This window comes from Anomaloglossus baeobatrachus, chromosome 1, assembly GCF_048569485.1.
Source record: "Anomaloglossus baeobatrachus isolate aAnoBae1 chromosome 1, aAnoBae1.hap1, whole genome shotgun sequence".
NCBI lineage: Eukaryota > Metazoa > Chordata > Amphibia > Anura > Aromobatidae > Anomaloglossus > Anomaloglossus baeobatrachus.
This window is the reverse complement of record NC_134353.1, coordinates 484,122,885-484,137,868: the sequence shown is the minus strand read 5'-3', so window position 1 is coordinate 484,137,868 and position 14,984 is coordinate 484,122,885. Positions and strand designations below refer to the sequence as shown.

The 14,984-nt window shown below is 41.3% G+C and overlaps 1 protein-coding gene across 1 annotated transcript in view; it reads right to left on the bottom strand.

Annotated features, from left to right (window-relative positions):
- Positions 1-724: 724 nt before the first annotated feature.
- RFXANK (regulatory factor X associated ankyrin containing protein) overlaps positions 725-14,984 on the bottom strand; it is a 49,287-nt gene continuing 35,027 nt past the window's right edge. The window contains exons 7-9 of the mRNA XM_075338419.1: positions 12,862-12,928; positions 9,546-9,626; positions 725-2,736 (exon numbers count right to left, since the gene is read on the bottom strand). Of these exons, the coding sequence (XP_075194534.1) occupies positions 2,684-2,736; positions 9,546-9,626; positions 12,862-12,928 (201 nt within the window). The 3' untranslated portion in view covers positions 725-2,683. The remainder of the gene's footprint in view (positions 2,737-9,545; positions 9,627-12,861; positions 12,929-14,984) is intronic.

The following is a 14,984-nucleotide window of genomic DNA, read 5'->3' as shown; positions in this document are numbered from 1 at the left end:
CTCCCATTTTCAACCTATAAATTTAAACTAGATATGCGAAAACAGATTCCAAACTAATCAGATTAATTTACAATATCACAAGATTCATGGATTCAGGCACTCTTATTTGCAAAACTTCTTGGGGATGGTGAGCAGAAGTTTAGTTTTGTAACCCCTTCTGGACAGACTATTTGCTCCTAATGTATTAAATCCTAGTCAAATTTTACAGCAAATTGAAAAAAAACTTCCAGTAAATTTGCAATTCTGTTCACAACCCCAAAAAATGGCGAAACAACAATTGTGCAAAACCATCACTTTATTCTTAAAATCATAAAATAATTCTGTATTTTTTTTTTAGGGACAAAATGAATCTAAATCCCCTCTTAGTAATTTGCTCTCTTACAAACTATACAGTACATAAAATTTGATTTTCAATGTAATTGGAGTTCCTGGTTTTCATGTGATTATACAATATTCAACAGTAAACCTGGCACTAAGGTAGCTCTCTTCATTTAAACCTTGTGAAAAAGGATGTGGCGTATAACAGATGATGTACCTAGAGTTGAGCGAGTCCCTAACTATTCATACTTGCTATACTCAGCACGTATCCATTCTGAATAGCATGTGCAATGCAAGTCAATGGGGAAAACTCGCAAAGTAACGAGTAACCCGAATGCCGTACTCTTCGTGCGAATAGCAAATAGTGCGGAATTTGGGTTACTCGTTACTTTGTGAGTTTTCCCCCAATGACTTGCATTGCACACGCTATTCGGAATGAATAAGAGAGTATTAGACAGTACTCGGTAGTTAGGTACTTGCTCAACTCTAGATGTACCGCCTCTGAATTGTGCAATATGCATGAAGATGAAATATGGGTGCAAAAAATAAAATGTCAATTTTGGATTTTCAGTTGTATGCCCATTTAAACTAAAAATAATAGTTAAAAACATGTTTTTTTTTATTTTTAATTTATTTCCCACTGAAAATCTAGCCTTTCCGGCAGTGAATAGAAGCAACTGTTTATATCTGGAGGCTGCCATAAACTGATCCACATGAAAATCCAAGCTTGCAAGTGTGAACAGATTCTAAGCAAGGCTTCCAGGATTTTACACAAGAAAAGAATTGTCTGGGGTTTTACTTTTGCTGTCAAAAATAATAAGTATCTAAACACATTTGTGCAGGGTATTTTTTTTTTTTACACCCATAAGTGTTGACGGGGGGAAAACCCTGCATACAATTTATTTCCCTTTTTTTCCCCCAATTAATTTGAATGGGAGAAGAAGAATTCTGTATGTAGATATGAAAAAAAAACAACTCATTGATGGTGAAAATTTGTAAGGAAAAAATAAGCAGTAGATGCATGAGATTTCAGAAATCTCATTGGTACTGCAAACTATAGCAAACGCTATGCTTTTTAGGTGCTGCATCATATTTATTATATGTGCAGCAGTTTGCCCGGCGAGGGCTAGGCCTAATATGCAACACCATGTGCCAAATTTTTGTTACCCAGCAAGCAAATAGGTGTTGTAAACTTAAAATAGACAAACTGAAGCTGCATCAAGTTTATCAAATTATACTGTGTTTTAGGTACCCTTTCACACATCTGTGTCTCCGGTACGTGTGACGTCCTTTTTCACATGTACCAGAGACACGTAGATACATTAAAATCAATGGGCCTGAGCACATGTGGGTGTTTTCACATGGTCCGTGTGGAGCATACATGTGTCAGTGTGCGCCACACATAGACATGTCAGTTTTTCTCCAGCAGCATGGGTGTCACACGGACCTCACGAATGTGCTCCCTGTGACGTGTACCGGAGAAAACAACGTTTCTGTGAAATAAAATAAATTTCTACGCTCCCCTTCTCCAGCACTGCTGTCACTTGCTGCCGACCCCCAATCATTATGCTCATCGAATATTCACTGCACCAAGGACCGGAAGCAGCAGCTTGGCTGGAGACCGCAGAGCAGAAGACATCATCACCACGGACAGCAGCGACCGGGGCAGGAGAGCATAAAGTTCCTGTTCTCCGTGTGTTATCACGGATAGCACACTGAGAACATTCCGTGATTTTGGCACACCGAGGGCCATACGCACCTTTTAAATGTCCGTGCAAAACGTGTGTGATTTTCACGGACGAGTGAAAGATGCCTTAGAGAAATTTTCTCCTAAAATACCAGGTGCGTAAAATACATTCAAATATCTTAGTCAAAACAAGCAGCTGTTTAAATTTTAAGGAAAACTCCCGCTATAGAAACAAAGTTAAACTTGTATCCCCCAAGTGCTCTGATCACTATAATGAGATTGGGGGGGTTAACGAGATGTTATCTTCAGATCTTGACTTGTGTTAAAATGACATGTTCTGAAATGTAATGAAAAGTCTCTTAATACTATATCTCTTCAGACTCATAAATGCTGGAGATTCTGATTCCCGCTCATACAGGCCCTAAACCTTCCTGGTTGGGCAAGGCACATTTAGAAAGGAAAATGGCAATGATTGATTACTGCTCCTTCAAGCAGAATATAAAGATTGAATTTTTTTCCTATATATCTAAAGCTCAGCTTGAAATTATTTCTCTGCAAAAGAGGCTTAAATAAAGTTAATAGCGTTATTAGCAATCCGGTGTTTAGTATTGTCAACTGTGCGCTACAGAAACTCTCCAGTTTCCGTCATCTTGCTCTCAATCTTCTCTCGTTCATCCATCATGATTGATTCTGAAACAGTTTTAGGATGTGATGCTCAATAACCTGTTGTACTAAAGAAAGAAAAGAATATTCTTAATAAAACTATATAAAAACAGAGTCCAAGACAACACACACATGCAGAAAGCATTGCTTCAGTACAGTGGATCCCCTGTCCACATCCTAGAAAGATTAGGGTTTCCTTAATGGGGTGGTTCACCCATATTCATTATTGGCCACAACGATATTATGTTGAGAAACAAGGTTTCTCTGAAATACCTTGTGTTGCCAATAATGCCTGTGAGCGGAGCTATTGCAGACCGCTCTTCCCCATGACATGACCCTGCGGCTCCGAGACCTCAGGGATCCGGTCATGTCACGTCAACTTCCTGCTCACCTGATATCACCGCGGCCGGCGCCAGTCTCCGGTGATTCACAGCACAGCACCTGCCTGCTCCCTCTTTCACTGCAGAGCGCGCAAGCAGGAGACACGCTGGGCTGTGACGAGCGGTGAAAGTCCACCCACAGCCAAGTGACTCAGAGACTGGGGCCGCCGCGGTGATATCAGGTGAGCAGGAAGCTGACGTGACATCGCCGGATCCCCAAGGTCACAAAGACCGGGGATCAGGTGGTGGGGGAAGAGCAGTCCGCAATAGCGCCTCTCACAGGCACTATTGGCAACACAAGGTATTTGAGAAAAACATTGTTTCTCAACATAATATTGTTGTGGCCAAATATAAATATGGGTGAACCATTTCTTTAAAGGCATATTCCCATCTTTGTTTTCTATGGCCAAGATAGAAATAACTGCTTCCAGACAGCAACTGCCAGAGGTGGAGCTATGAAAACATCTGAGCGCAGCTGCACTACGCCGTTTGCATAGAAATTAATTAAATTAATCTTAGAATGGCTGTATCTGACCATACAGAACATGGTCTGATCATACCACAGCTCCTGAGCAGGGCAAGAAACAAGAGTATACAGACAGGACAGCAAGGGATCACAGGTGATTCTTTCTGTGAGGTAAAACACTTCTAAAAATAAAGTTATTCCCGCTATTAAGAAGGTTATTGAACACCTAGCTGAAAAAATACCAAAGAACTTTAATTGTAGTAGAGCAAACAAAATATAAATTGTGTTAGAATGCAAGGAATGAATTGAATTCAATTGTCTTCAAGGTACAGATAAAATTCAAGTATTTACAGAGCACAGATAAAAGTACTCATGGTGTTCAGACAACATATACAGTAAGGGGAACTTTGCACACTACGACATCGCAAGCCGATGCTGCGATGCCGAGCGCGATAGTCCCCGCCCCGTCGCAGCTGTGATATCATGGTGATAGCTGGCGTAGCGAACATTATTGCTACGGCAGCTTCACATGCACTCACCTGCCCTACGACGTCGCTCTGGCCGGCGACCCGCCTCCTTATTAAGGGGGCGGGTCGTGCGGCGTCATAGCGACGTCACACGGCAGGCGGCCAATAGAAGCGGAGGGGCGGAGATGAGCATAGCTGGCGTGAGCCGCAGGACGCAGGTAGGAGATGTTCCTCGCTCCTGCGGCTTCATACACAGCGATGTGTGATGCCGCTGGAACGAGGAACAACATCGTAACATCGGTCATTTCCAAATTATGGAAATGACCGACGCTGCACCGATGATACGATTACGACGATTTTGCACTCGTTAATCGTATCAAAAAGGCTTTACACACTACGATATCGCCTGCGACGCCGGATGTGCGTCACTTTCAATTTGACCCCACCGACATCGCAGCTGCGATATCGTAGTGTGCAAAGTACCCCTAACAGTTGATGATATTGCTCACACATGTGCATGCAGCACTCAGTGTAATCGAACATATAAGGCTGCAGGTGCACGAGTGGTAATGTGTGCAATACCCATTTGTCAGTTCTGAGTCCACATAAAAAATGCAATGTGGCTCCAAACTAAAAGGTCCAATATGGTTCCAAATACATTTCACTGCCTGTTTTTAACCCCTTCACGCCCGGGTAATGTTCCTTTTTTTTCCTCTCCTTCTTTCGAGAACCATAACTTTTTTATTTCTCTGTCAATATACCCACATGAGGACTTGTTTTTTGTGGGACGAATTGTGCTTTTGAACGACACCATGTATTCTGCCCCATATTGTATTGGAAAGGGGGGGGGGGGGATTCCGAGTGCGGTGAAATTGCAAAAAGAAAGTGCAATTGTATGAATGTTTTGGGGATTTTTTATTTACCAGGTTCACTATGTGGTAAAGCTGACCTGGCAATATGATTTCCCGGGTCAGTATGAGTTCATAGATACCAAACCTATCTAAAGTGGCGAAAAAATTCAGGACTTTTTTTTTTTTTTTTTTAAAGGGAACCAAATCACCACGATTTTCGCATATAACCTAAAGCCAGTGCTATACTGGCACTATCATAAAGATATTTTTAATAGGGAATTTATTTATGGTTTGTTGGCAGTTTGATCCCTAGGGATTATTTTTCTTGGTTTTTTTTTTCTATACTGGCACTATCAGGCTCATTCTCTACATAGCTTTAGTGGTCAGCTCGGATGTTTAGGTTTTGAAATCCAACAAAGTAAAGTTTATAAAATGAGCAGCTTCTTGAGTGACAGTTGCACTGGAGCAGATCATAGTCATCTCCTCCCTTTGTTAGAATTAGCATAAGGCTATGTGCGCACTTTGCGTCGAGGTAGTTGCAGTTCAAAAAACATCCTCTGGCAGAAAGGACAATGCTTTTGGCTTTAAAAATGCATGTAAAACACAAAGAAAGTAGCCTATGCGCACCTTGCGGTTTTCATGAGTTTTCAGTGCTTTTAGAAACGCTGCAGTTTTGTATTAAATTGAATGGATGGGAAACGCAGCCAAAATGGCAAAAACAATTGACATGCTACTTCTTTAAACGCTGAGTTTTTGGCCACATTTATGCAAATTAAAAGCAGCGTTTTGAACAGCAAAGTGCGCACAAGAAAGCTCAATGCCCATTTGACTTTGCATGAAAAGCAGAACGCATGCATTTTGGCATGAAAACGCTGCAGTTGAAAAAGCAGTGGAACAGCAGGTAAAAAAAAGTGCGCACATAGTCTAAGTATTATACAAATGATTCACTTTGTCTGTTGCAGGACCTGTGTGAGGTCATACCCATGTGACCAGAAGGGGTGGGGCCTCAGCCACTAAAGCTGGATACCAGGTCACATGGGTATGACCTCACACAGGTCCTGCTAGACAAAGTGAGTCATTTGTATAATACTGGTGCTAATTCTAACAGGGGAGGGGATAACTATGAATATCTTATCTGCTCCAGTGCAACTGTCACTCAACAAGCAGCTCATTTTACAAATTCCACTTTCTTGGATTTTAAAACCTATCCATCAGCTGACCACTACAGGCATGTATAGAATCAACCTGATAGTGCCAGTATAGCCCTGGCTTTAGGGTATGTAGGAAAATCCTTGTGATTGGTTCCCTTTAAACAAAGAATTGCGCTTTTCTCGCCATTTTCCAAGACCCGTAGAGTTCTCATTTTTCGGGATCTGTGGCTCAGTGATGGCTTATTGTTTGCATCTTGAGCTGCCATTTTTAATTATATAACTTTGGGTTTTTTTATGATGTTTTGATCGCCTGTTATTGCATTTTAATGCAATGTTGCGGTGACCAAAAAAATGTAATTTTGAAATTTGGATTTTTTTTCTCACTACGCTATATGCCAATCAGATTAATTGATTTTATATTTTCATCGGGCATTTCTGAACATGGAGATACCAAATACGTGTATTTTATTATTATTATTATTGTTGTTTTAATTTTCAATGGAGGGAAGAAGGGGGGTGATTTTTTTTTTTTTCATAAATTTTATTTTTCCTTTTACATTTTTTTTTAAATGATTTTACTAGTCTCCCTAGGGGACTGTATAACTATACACTCCGATCACTTGTCCTGATCTTAGCGATGCTTCGGCATCACTTTGATCAAGAGAAATGATGTGTTGCTGTGAGTGCTTGCGCTCTGCCAACATTCACAGGAAACACATGGCAGCAACAGGGGTCATCATCTGACCCTATGCTGCCATGCCAACCAATTGGTGCTTCATGGTTGCATCACAGAGCCTTCGATAGCGGTGGGAAACAGCACGATCTCCGCCAGAGAGCTTTACATCGCATTGTCAGAGATTGACATCACAATCTAAGGGGTTAACAGGCGCAGGTGGATCAGAGATCCACCAGCGCCTGTTAGCTGATTGGATATGTGTGGGGAATAATGCGGCCTGCATTAAAGGGACAGATACGGCCAGGTATACCTCAAAGAAAGAATCAGCTCTGATCCGGTGCTGTACTGTCTGTATACTCTCTTTTGTTTAATTTCCTGGCCACGGGATGTGTCATGCTCAGATCATGTTCCTGCACTGTCTGACACAACCATTACACATAACAAAGAAGACAAAGCACAAAAGGCTAATGATAATATTTCTAAAAAACAATACATTTATTAAAACAACTTAAAACCATGATGACATAGGACAATATAATATAAAGTAGCAGTGCATACAAATGGCCAATAGATGGCGCCAAAACATCACAGGTATGTATAGCAATACAAAACTAAAAAAATAGTGCTGCATAAGTTCAATCAATAAAATATCAAACTATGACAACAAGCCCAAATAATTGCAAGAACTAAGGCTGCACAAAAAGTCCAATGGATCTAGACCAGAATACCTCTATTACTATACTGACCTGTGATGTTTTGAGGCCATCTATTGGCCATTTGTATGCACTGCTACTTTTTATTATATTGTCCTATGTCATCATGGTTTTAAGCTGTTTGAAAATAACTATTGATTTTTATTAATATCACTAGTCTTATGCGCTTTTCCTTGTTTGTAGACAACTGGTGCTAGTCAGCGCTAGGTATATGAATACCAGATACCCATTTTGGTTGATACATACACATTATATTATATTATATATATATATATATATCTATATATATATATATATATATATATATATATGTTTCATGCCCATTAGTCTGATTGTTCTTATCACGTTTTTAAATTATTTTTTTTTGCCTTTAGGCTTAAAATATAGTTGTGTGTTATTACGGTAATTTATTTTGGGTACCATGCCTATAGCTATTTTTGTTGACCACCATCACACAGTACATAGCAGTGTCACATAGATGATGGTAAGATTATTTCAGCTCAAGAACTTTTTTCTTAACGTGTCCAATTGTGAAACTTATTATTCCAAGATCTATTGATTAAAATGTACTTTATTTTAGGGCCAGCCCCTTTAATGGATGTCTGAGTAATATTCTGCCATGCTGAATGGACTTGCACTAGCAGTTTGCGGCCTGGTGCCATGTTGAAAAATGGCTCCAGGGACACTTGGGAAAAAGGTCTATACTACTAGTTCCACCACCAAATCAATGTAACATCCGACTACTGTAAATTATGCCACCACACACCATAATCCTGTGAATAGGACCAATGTGACATTACCTACTGAAGGCCTCTTTATGACATTGCTCACATTGTCTCCAGACCAATCCAAGCTATCAGTGTGTCCAAGACAAAAGTGGGACTTGTCGAAGAGACCAGATCTCCATTGCTGTCTTGTTCTGCCTCATGGTAGCCTTTAAAATCAGTGGCATGAGGTCAATGGAGCACCTGTCGATGGACATCTGGTTCATTGCAGGACTTTGTGGTAACAGCTTGTGATGCTTTGTGTAGACACCTACTAAGTCTTCATGTGTGGCATCCAAATTCACTTGAAGTATAGACTGGATCAGTCGTGGAACTGAACCTGTAGTACGGCCATTCCTCCAGTGTCCCAAGAGACATTTTTCAAAACTACTATGCAAGGATACATGTTCCTAGTGCTACTGTGAGCAGCCTTCATGGCCTAAACGTGTCACCATGGCCTGCAGTGTCTCTGGGCTTGTATGCCATCAGTCACATCTGGATGCCATTGGTGGGCAATTGCACAGGGAGATGCCAGCAGTGGATCTTGATCATTTGGGTGCCAAAGTGCATTCAGCGGCAGCGTTCTTTACCCTACAGATTTTCTCCAGTCCCAAACACTCCGTCTCAGAAGGATGAAAAAAGGAAAACAAAGATCTTGATTCATCAAGACCAATTGAGGTCTTTGTTTCCATTTTTTTCATCAATTGCATATTATTGAAGGGAATCTGTCACCAGGTTTTGCTCCCCCCATCTGAGAGCAGCATAATGCAGAGACAGAGACCCGGATTCCAGTCATGTGTCACTTACTGAGCTGTTTGCTGTCATTTTCATAAAATCAATGTTTTATCTGCTGCAGATCTAGCAGTTATACAGAGGTCAGCAATATGCTGGACTACCTGGCAGCAGGCCAAGTAGTCCTCTAAAGATAAAATCACTGATTAATCAGCAGTAAATTATCAAAACTACACTAAGCAGTCCAGTAAGTGACACACCACTGGAATCAGGGTCTCTGCCCCAACATTATATCTATCAACCCTGTGATTTTCAAAATTCCACGACTTTTCATTCTTTATGCTGCAATTGCAATGTTGAGGTGTGTATTTTAAGCCAGAACCAGGAGCAGATCCAAATCTTTTTATTATAGTTTTCTCTATATATGTTCTATGTTTATGGCTTATCAATACAGATACAAAATACACACGAGAAAATTACATTGTGAATTAGGTCTTGATGGTAGTAGCTATACCCATTGTTTCTGTGTTCCCCAATTGTCCAAGCCTTCCTACAATCAACAGAGATTGTTACAAAACATGGGTAACCATGTACAAATCCCACATGCCAATATCAGCAGTGCTCACTTATGAATGCCATGTTGCTCTTGTCCAAGTGACCTGTAATAACTATTGTACCTTTTTTATGTCCAAGTGCAACAGCAAGATCCATTGGGGTGTATCCAGAATCTGCCTCCATTGTTAAATCAGCTCCACGCTCTATACATTTACAAGGTACAATTAGTACAACAGCCAGTGTCAAAAATGCACACAAAAAAGGACGCAATTGCAGAAAGCCAAGCACATTTTCTAATGCCACTGACATTTCAGATCATATGCCCAGTGTATTCTTCTGGCTCCTTACCATCTCACTTGCTGATGAAACAGGAAAGCACAGATGATTGCTGACTTTATCAATGCACATTCATTCCATGTATCCTATCTGCTCACCAATGGAGCTCTTTTCATGTGTAATAGAGCGCTTTCATTTTAGGATTGCTTATTTAGATATAAAGTAAAAGTATAGTAAATATTCTAAAGCCTATTTACGTCAGCTAGCCAAAATTGCATGAAAAATAGTCATGTAAGGCTGCGTTCACACTACGTTTTTTTAACATGCGTCATGAACGTTTTTTTAACGCAAAAACGGATCCAGTGCAAATGTGTTTTCATTTCAATGCATTTGCAATGGACTTGCGTCACCATGCGTTCACCTGCGTTTGCGTGCGTTATAGTAAAGATCCAGCGACTTGCAGTTTAACTTTTTTCAAAAACTCTACTTGTAGCGTTTTTGAGCATGTGAACGCTGGCATGCTGATACACAGGATCCTACTTGCTCTACTGAGCGTGCCCAGAAACCAGCCTCACGTGATCAGTTTCTCTCTCCCCCTCCCTCTCTCCCCCTCCCCCGCCTGAGAGTGGAGGACGCTCGTAACCAAGGTAAATATCGGGTAACCGCGGGCTTAGTTACCCGATGTTTACCTTGGTTACGTGTGCAGGGAGCAGGCAGCCCTGCTCCTAGCAGCTGCAGACGCTCGTAACCAAGGTAGATATCGGGTATCCAAGCAAGTTACCCGATGTTTACCTTGGTTACGATCCTCCGCAGCTGTCAGATGTCGGCTCCCAGTCTTTCACGTTCAGTTCCCCTTACTCCCGATCACATGACTCCAATGCCCGCCCATAAACTTAAAGTGACAGGATCCTGCAAAATAACACATGCGTTTTTCTTTGCAAAAACAGGATCCGCTTTTGCAGCAAAAAAACGTTCATGACGCATGCTAAAAAAACGTAGTGTGAAAGTAGCCTAAGGGAATCGGTTTATTATATAAGATGCCCAGTATGAATAGGTAGAAGGGAAAATCTGTAATGGAAAAGGCATTGGTCTTTCACTGTAGAATAAGAGTAAATATGGGTCTAAAAGGGCAATATAACTTGTACCATAATACTACTGACTAATCTTCCATCCTACAGATTTAATCCACAGACATTCTCACACTGTTTCACCACAGTATTTTTCTATACACCCATATTTACTTAAAGGGAATCTGTCAACACTTTGACATTTTTAAACTGTTAATATGGACATACAGGTTATAGAATGCTGAAAATAATCATATCTGTCTGCCTCATATCAGATGCCTTATTGTGGATAAATAATCTTTCATCACTTTATGTACATGATCTCTTTCAGGCTATGGGGCGGACACTGCCTGGAAGATAACTCCGCCTCCAGAGATTATTAAAGGGACGTCACCAGTGTGAGACAAGTAACTGACACAGAACAGGAGAAATGACATTTGACTTCTTGCAAACACAGTTTTTGCAGCTCTCTGAGCTTTGCTTTATTACAACACTGACTGCCTGTGAGATGGAGGCTGAAGCTAAGAGGAACCTGCAGAAGCGTCAGTCATAAATCACACACAGTTCTGCAGTGAAAGGTCATTACACATCACACTGGTAACGCCCCTTTAATTTAAAATAAACTCTGGAGGCGGAGTTATCTTCCAGTCAGTGTCCGCCCTATAGGCTGGAAGATCTCATTAACATAAAGTGATGAAAGATGATTTATCCACATAAAGGCATCTGATATGAGGCAGACCGGCATTTCATTTTTCAGCATTCTATAACCTCTATGCACAAATGTGGTGACAGATTCCCTTTAACCCCTTCACGACCATGGACGGATATATCCGTCATGGAGCGTGTCCCGTTAAGCCCCGCCCCCTGCCGCGGGCAGGCGGCGTGGATTGGCACACATATCAGCTGTTTTCAACAGCTGACATGTGTGCCTACATGTTACGAGTGGAATCGCATTCCACCCGTAACATTAACCCCTTACATCTCGCTGCCAAAGTCTGTCACGGAGATGTATATACACGCGGTGAAAATTTTCACTTACCGCCGCCCCCACCGGAAGTCACGTGAGTGATCACATGACTTTCGGTGGTTGCCATCGTAGCACAGGGTCATGTAATGACGTCTGCAGCTATGAAGTTTCACTTTCGTTTTCCCTCGGCCGGGAGCAGAGAGAAACAGGAAGTGACTGAATCTGCTGTTTACAGCTGTATAGCTGTGATCAGCAGATAGATAAGAGCGATCGGATTGCTGATCACTATAGCCCTAGGGGGACTAGTAAAAAAAAAACCAAAAAAAAACTAAAAGTTCAAATCATCCCCCTTTCCCCACATTGAAAATTAAAGGGTTAAAAAATAAATAAATATACACATATTTGGTATCACCGCGTTCAGAAATGCCCGATCTATCAAAATATAAAATCAATTAATCTGATTGGTAAACGGCGTAGTGGCAAAGAAATTCCAAACGCCAAAATTACGTTTTTTGGTCGTCGCAAGTTGTACGCAAAATGCAATAACAGGCGATCAAAACGTCGCATCTGCGCAAAAACGGTACCATTAGAAACGATAGCTCGAAACGCAAAAAATAAGCCATCACTGAGCCTCAGATCCTGAAAAATAAGAACTCTAAGTGTTTCGGAAAATGGCGCAAAACGTGCGCCACTTTTATTGGACAAACTTGTGAATTTTTTTAACCCCTTAGATACAAGTAAACCTATACATGTTTGGTGTCTACAAACTCGCACCGACCTCAGGCATCATACCCACACATCAGTTTTACCATATAGTGAACACCGTGAATAAAACATTCCAAAAACTATTGTGCCATCACACTTTTTTTTACAGTTTTTCCACACTTGGAATTTTTTTGCTGTTTTCCTGTACACCATATGGTAAAACTTATGGTTTCATTTAAAAGTACAACTTGTCCCGCAAAAAACAAGCCCTCATATGGCAAGATTGACGGAAAAATAAAAAAGTTACGGCTCTCGGAAGAAGGGGAGCAAAAAACAAAAACGCAAAAACGGAAAGTGCCCCGGGGCTGAAGGGGTTAATACAACAGTACCCCTATTACATGGAAAATAAGAATGTATAGATACCTAGCAACACTTCTACACATTTTACATGGTTCCCTCTGACTGCATACAATAATGGTGTCCCTCCGTTCTGCAAAACAAAAGAAAGTCACAAGTAATTAATTTATAGAGCTTTCCATACATGTGAGTGCACTTTGTGCTACCCTGTCACAGGCCGGTAAAATACATCTCACCGTAACTACTCAGGAAAGAATACCAACACTACAGTGACTCCAGATGGTTGTGTTCTGTGTTTGTGACAGAAAGAATATGTAAGGGGCTGATCACATGTCTGTGGGCTTTTTTGGGGACCATGGCGGTCTGTAACTAACATTTCAAAGAATAGGAATGTCATTTATTTATCCATCTATACGTGAAAAACACAGAACAACACTGATGATATTGGTTCCATTTTTGTTTTAAATCCCTGATATCTGAATGAGGACTAATACTGTGTCCATTTCTAATCCAATGTTAAAAGAAAAAACAAAACTGGATGCGTCAAAGAGCAAATACAAATGCACACTTTGGTTTCCCTGTTTTGCATTAGTATTTGTAAAGGATCTGGTCTTACTAGAAATATCTCTGATCAGCTTTTGGTTTTGGTTATAAGAAGTGCCAAAAACATCCACTAATGATTGACATAACAGATGACTATTTGTTGTGATACGTTTCCCATATACTAAAGTTTTTTAAAAAAAAAAAAAAAATGGACCCCGTTGCTATAAGTTTTTTGTGCCAATCAAAAAAAAAAAAGTTGTGCTGACTACATTTTCTTTGAACCAGCAAAAAATGGATTGCCGTCAAATGATTGTAGTAACGCTTAAAGGGAACGTGTCACCAGGTTTTTCCCTTATGAGCTGCGGCCACCACCAGTGATCCCTTATATACAGCTTTCCAGAATCATGTATATAAGACCCCAGGCGATCTGTAGAAAATAAAAAACACCTTTATTGTACTCACCTAGGGGGCGGTCCAGTCCGATAGGAGTCACTGCTCTCCATCCGGCGCCTCCTCCATCTTGTGTAGTCGCCATCCTTCTTCCCAGCAGCGTATGGATGACACATCCTATGTCATCCACAGAGTCCTCCATTGCGCTCCTGTGCATGCACACTTTGATCTGCATGTGCAGTCTTTGACCTTTTCTCGTGCCTGCGCATTACAGTATCTTGCTCTGCCCTCAGCCGGGCAGATCAAAGTTGCACATGCGCAGGATTGCAATAGAGGGCACTGTGTGGATGACGTAGGACGCGTAATGCACACGAGGCTGGAAAGGAGGACGGCAACTGCACAAGATGGAGGAGGCGCCGGCCCGAGAGTAGCAACACCCATCGGACCCAACTGCCCCCTCGGGGAGTATAATAAAGGTCTCTTATGTTATACAGAGCGGTCTGGGCTCTACAGTATTCTAAAGTGCTGTATATAAGAGCTCAATGGTGGTGGCCGCAGCTCAGAGGAAAAACCTGGTGACAGGTTCCCTTTAATCTTAGCACCTAACCTCCACTAATCAAAACTTTTCACCTGTCTCTATAACATGTTAAACGTTCTTTTAATTGATAGTTGCACTATAAAAAGGACTAAAAGGGGTCCTCCAAGAATTAAAAAAAAGACCCCCTAAGACGTAATTCAAATGGCAGCCCATACTTGTCAAATGTCACAATGGGCTGCGACCTGGAAAAATACAGCTCTCAGATCTGTGTCTCAGGCCTCTTTCACACATCAGTGATTCTGGTATGTATGTGATAGTTTTTATACGTACCAGAATCATGGACATACACAGACCCATAATAATCAATGGGTCTGCTCACACATCAGTGATTTTTCACTGACCATGTCTCCGTGCAGCATACACGCATGTCTATGATTTCTGCACAGAGACATGTCTGTTTTTATCTGGCATCACTGATGTCCCACGGACCACACTATGGTGTGATCTGTGAAACACGTATCAGAAAAACACGTACATTGAAAATAAAAAGCATTTTTAACTCATCTTCTCCAGCACTGCTTGTCTCTTTTCTCTGCTGGCTGCTGCGTCAAAGCTGGCTAATTACTGTCATGCATATTCATGTATGCACGGCAAAGCCGACCCGGAAGTAGCTGCAGCGGGGTCAGCGGCGGCTGGAGACTTCAGCACCACGGACAGC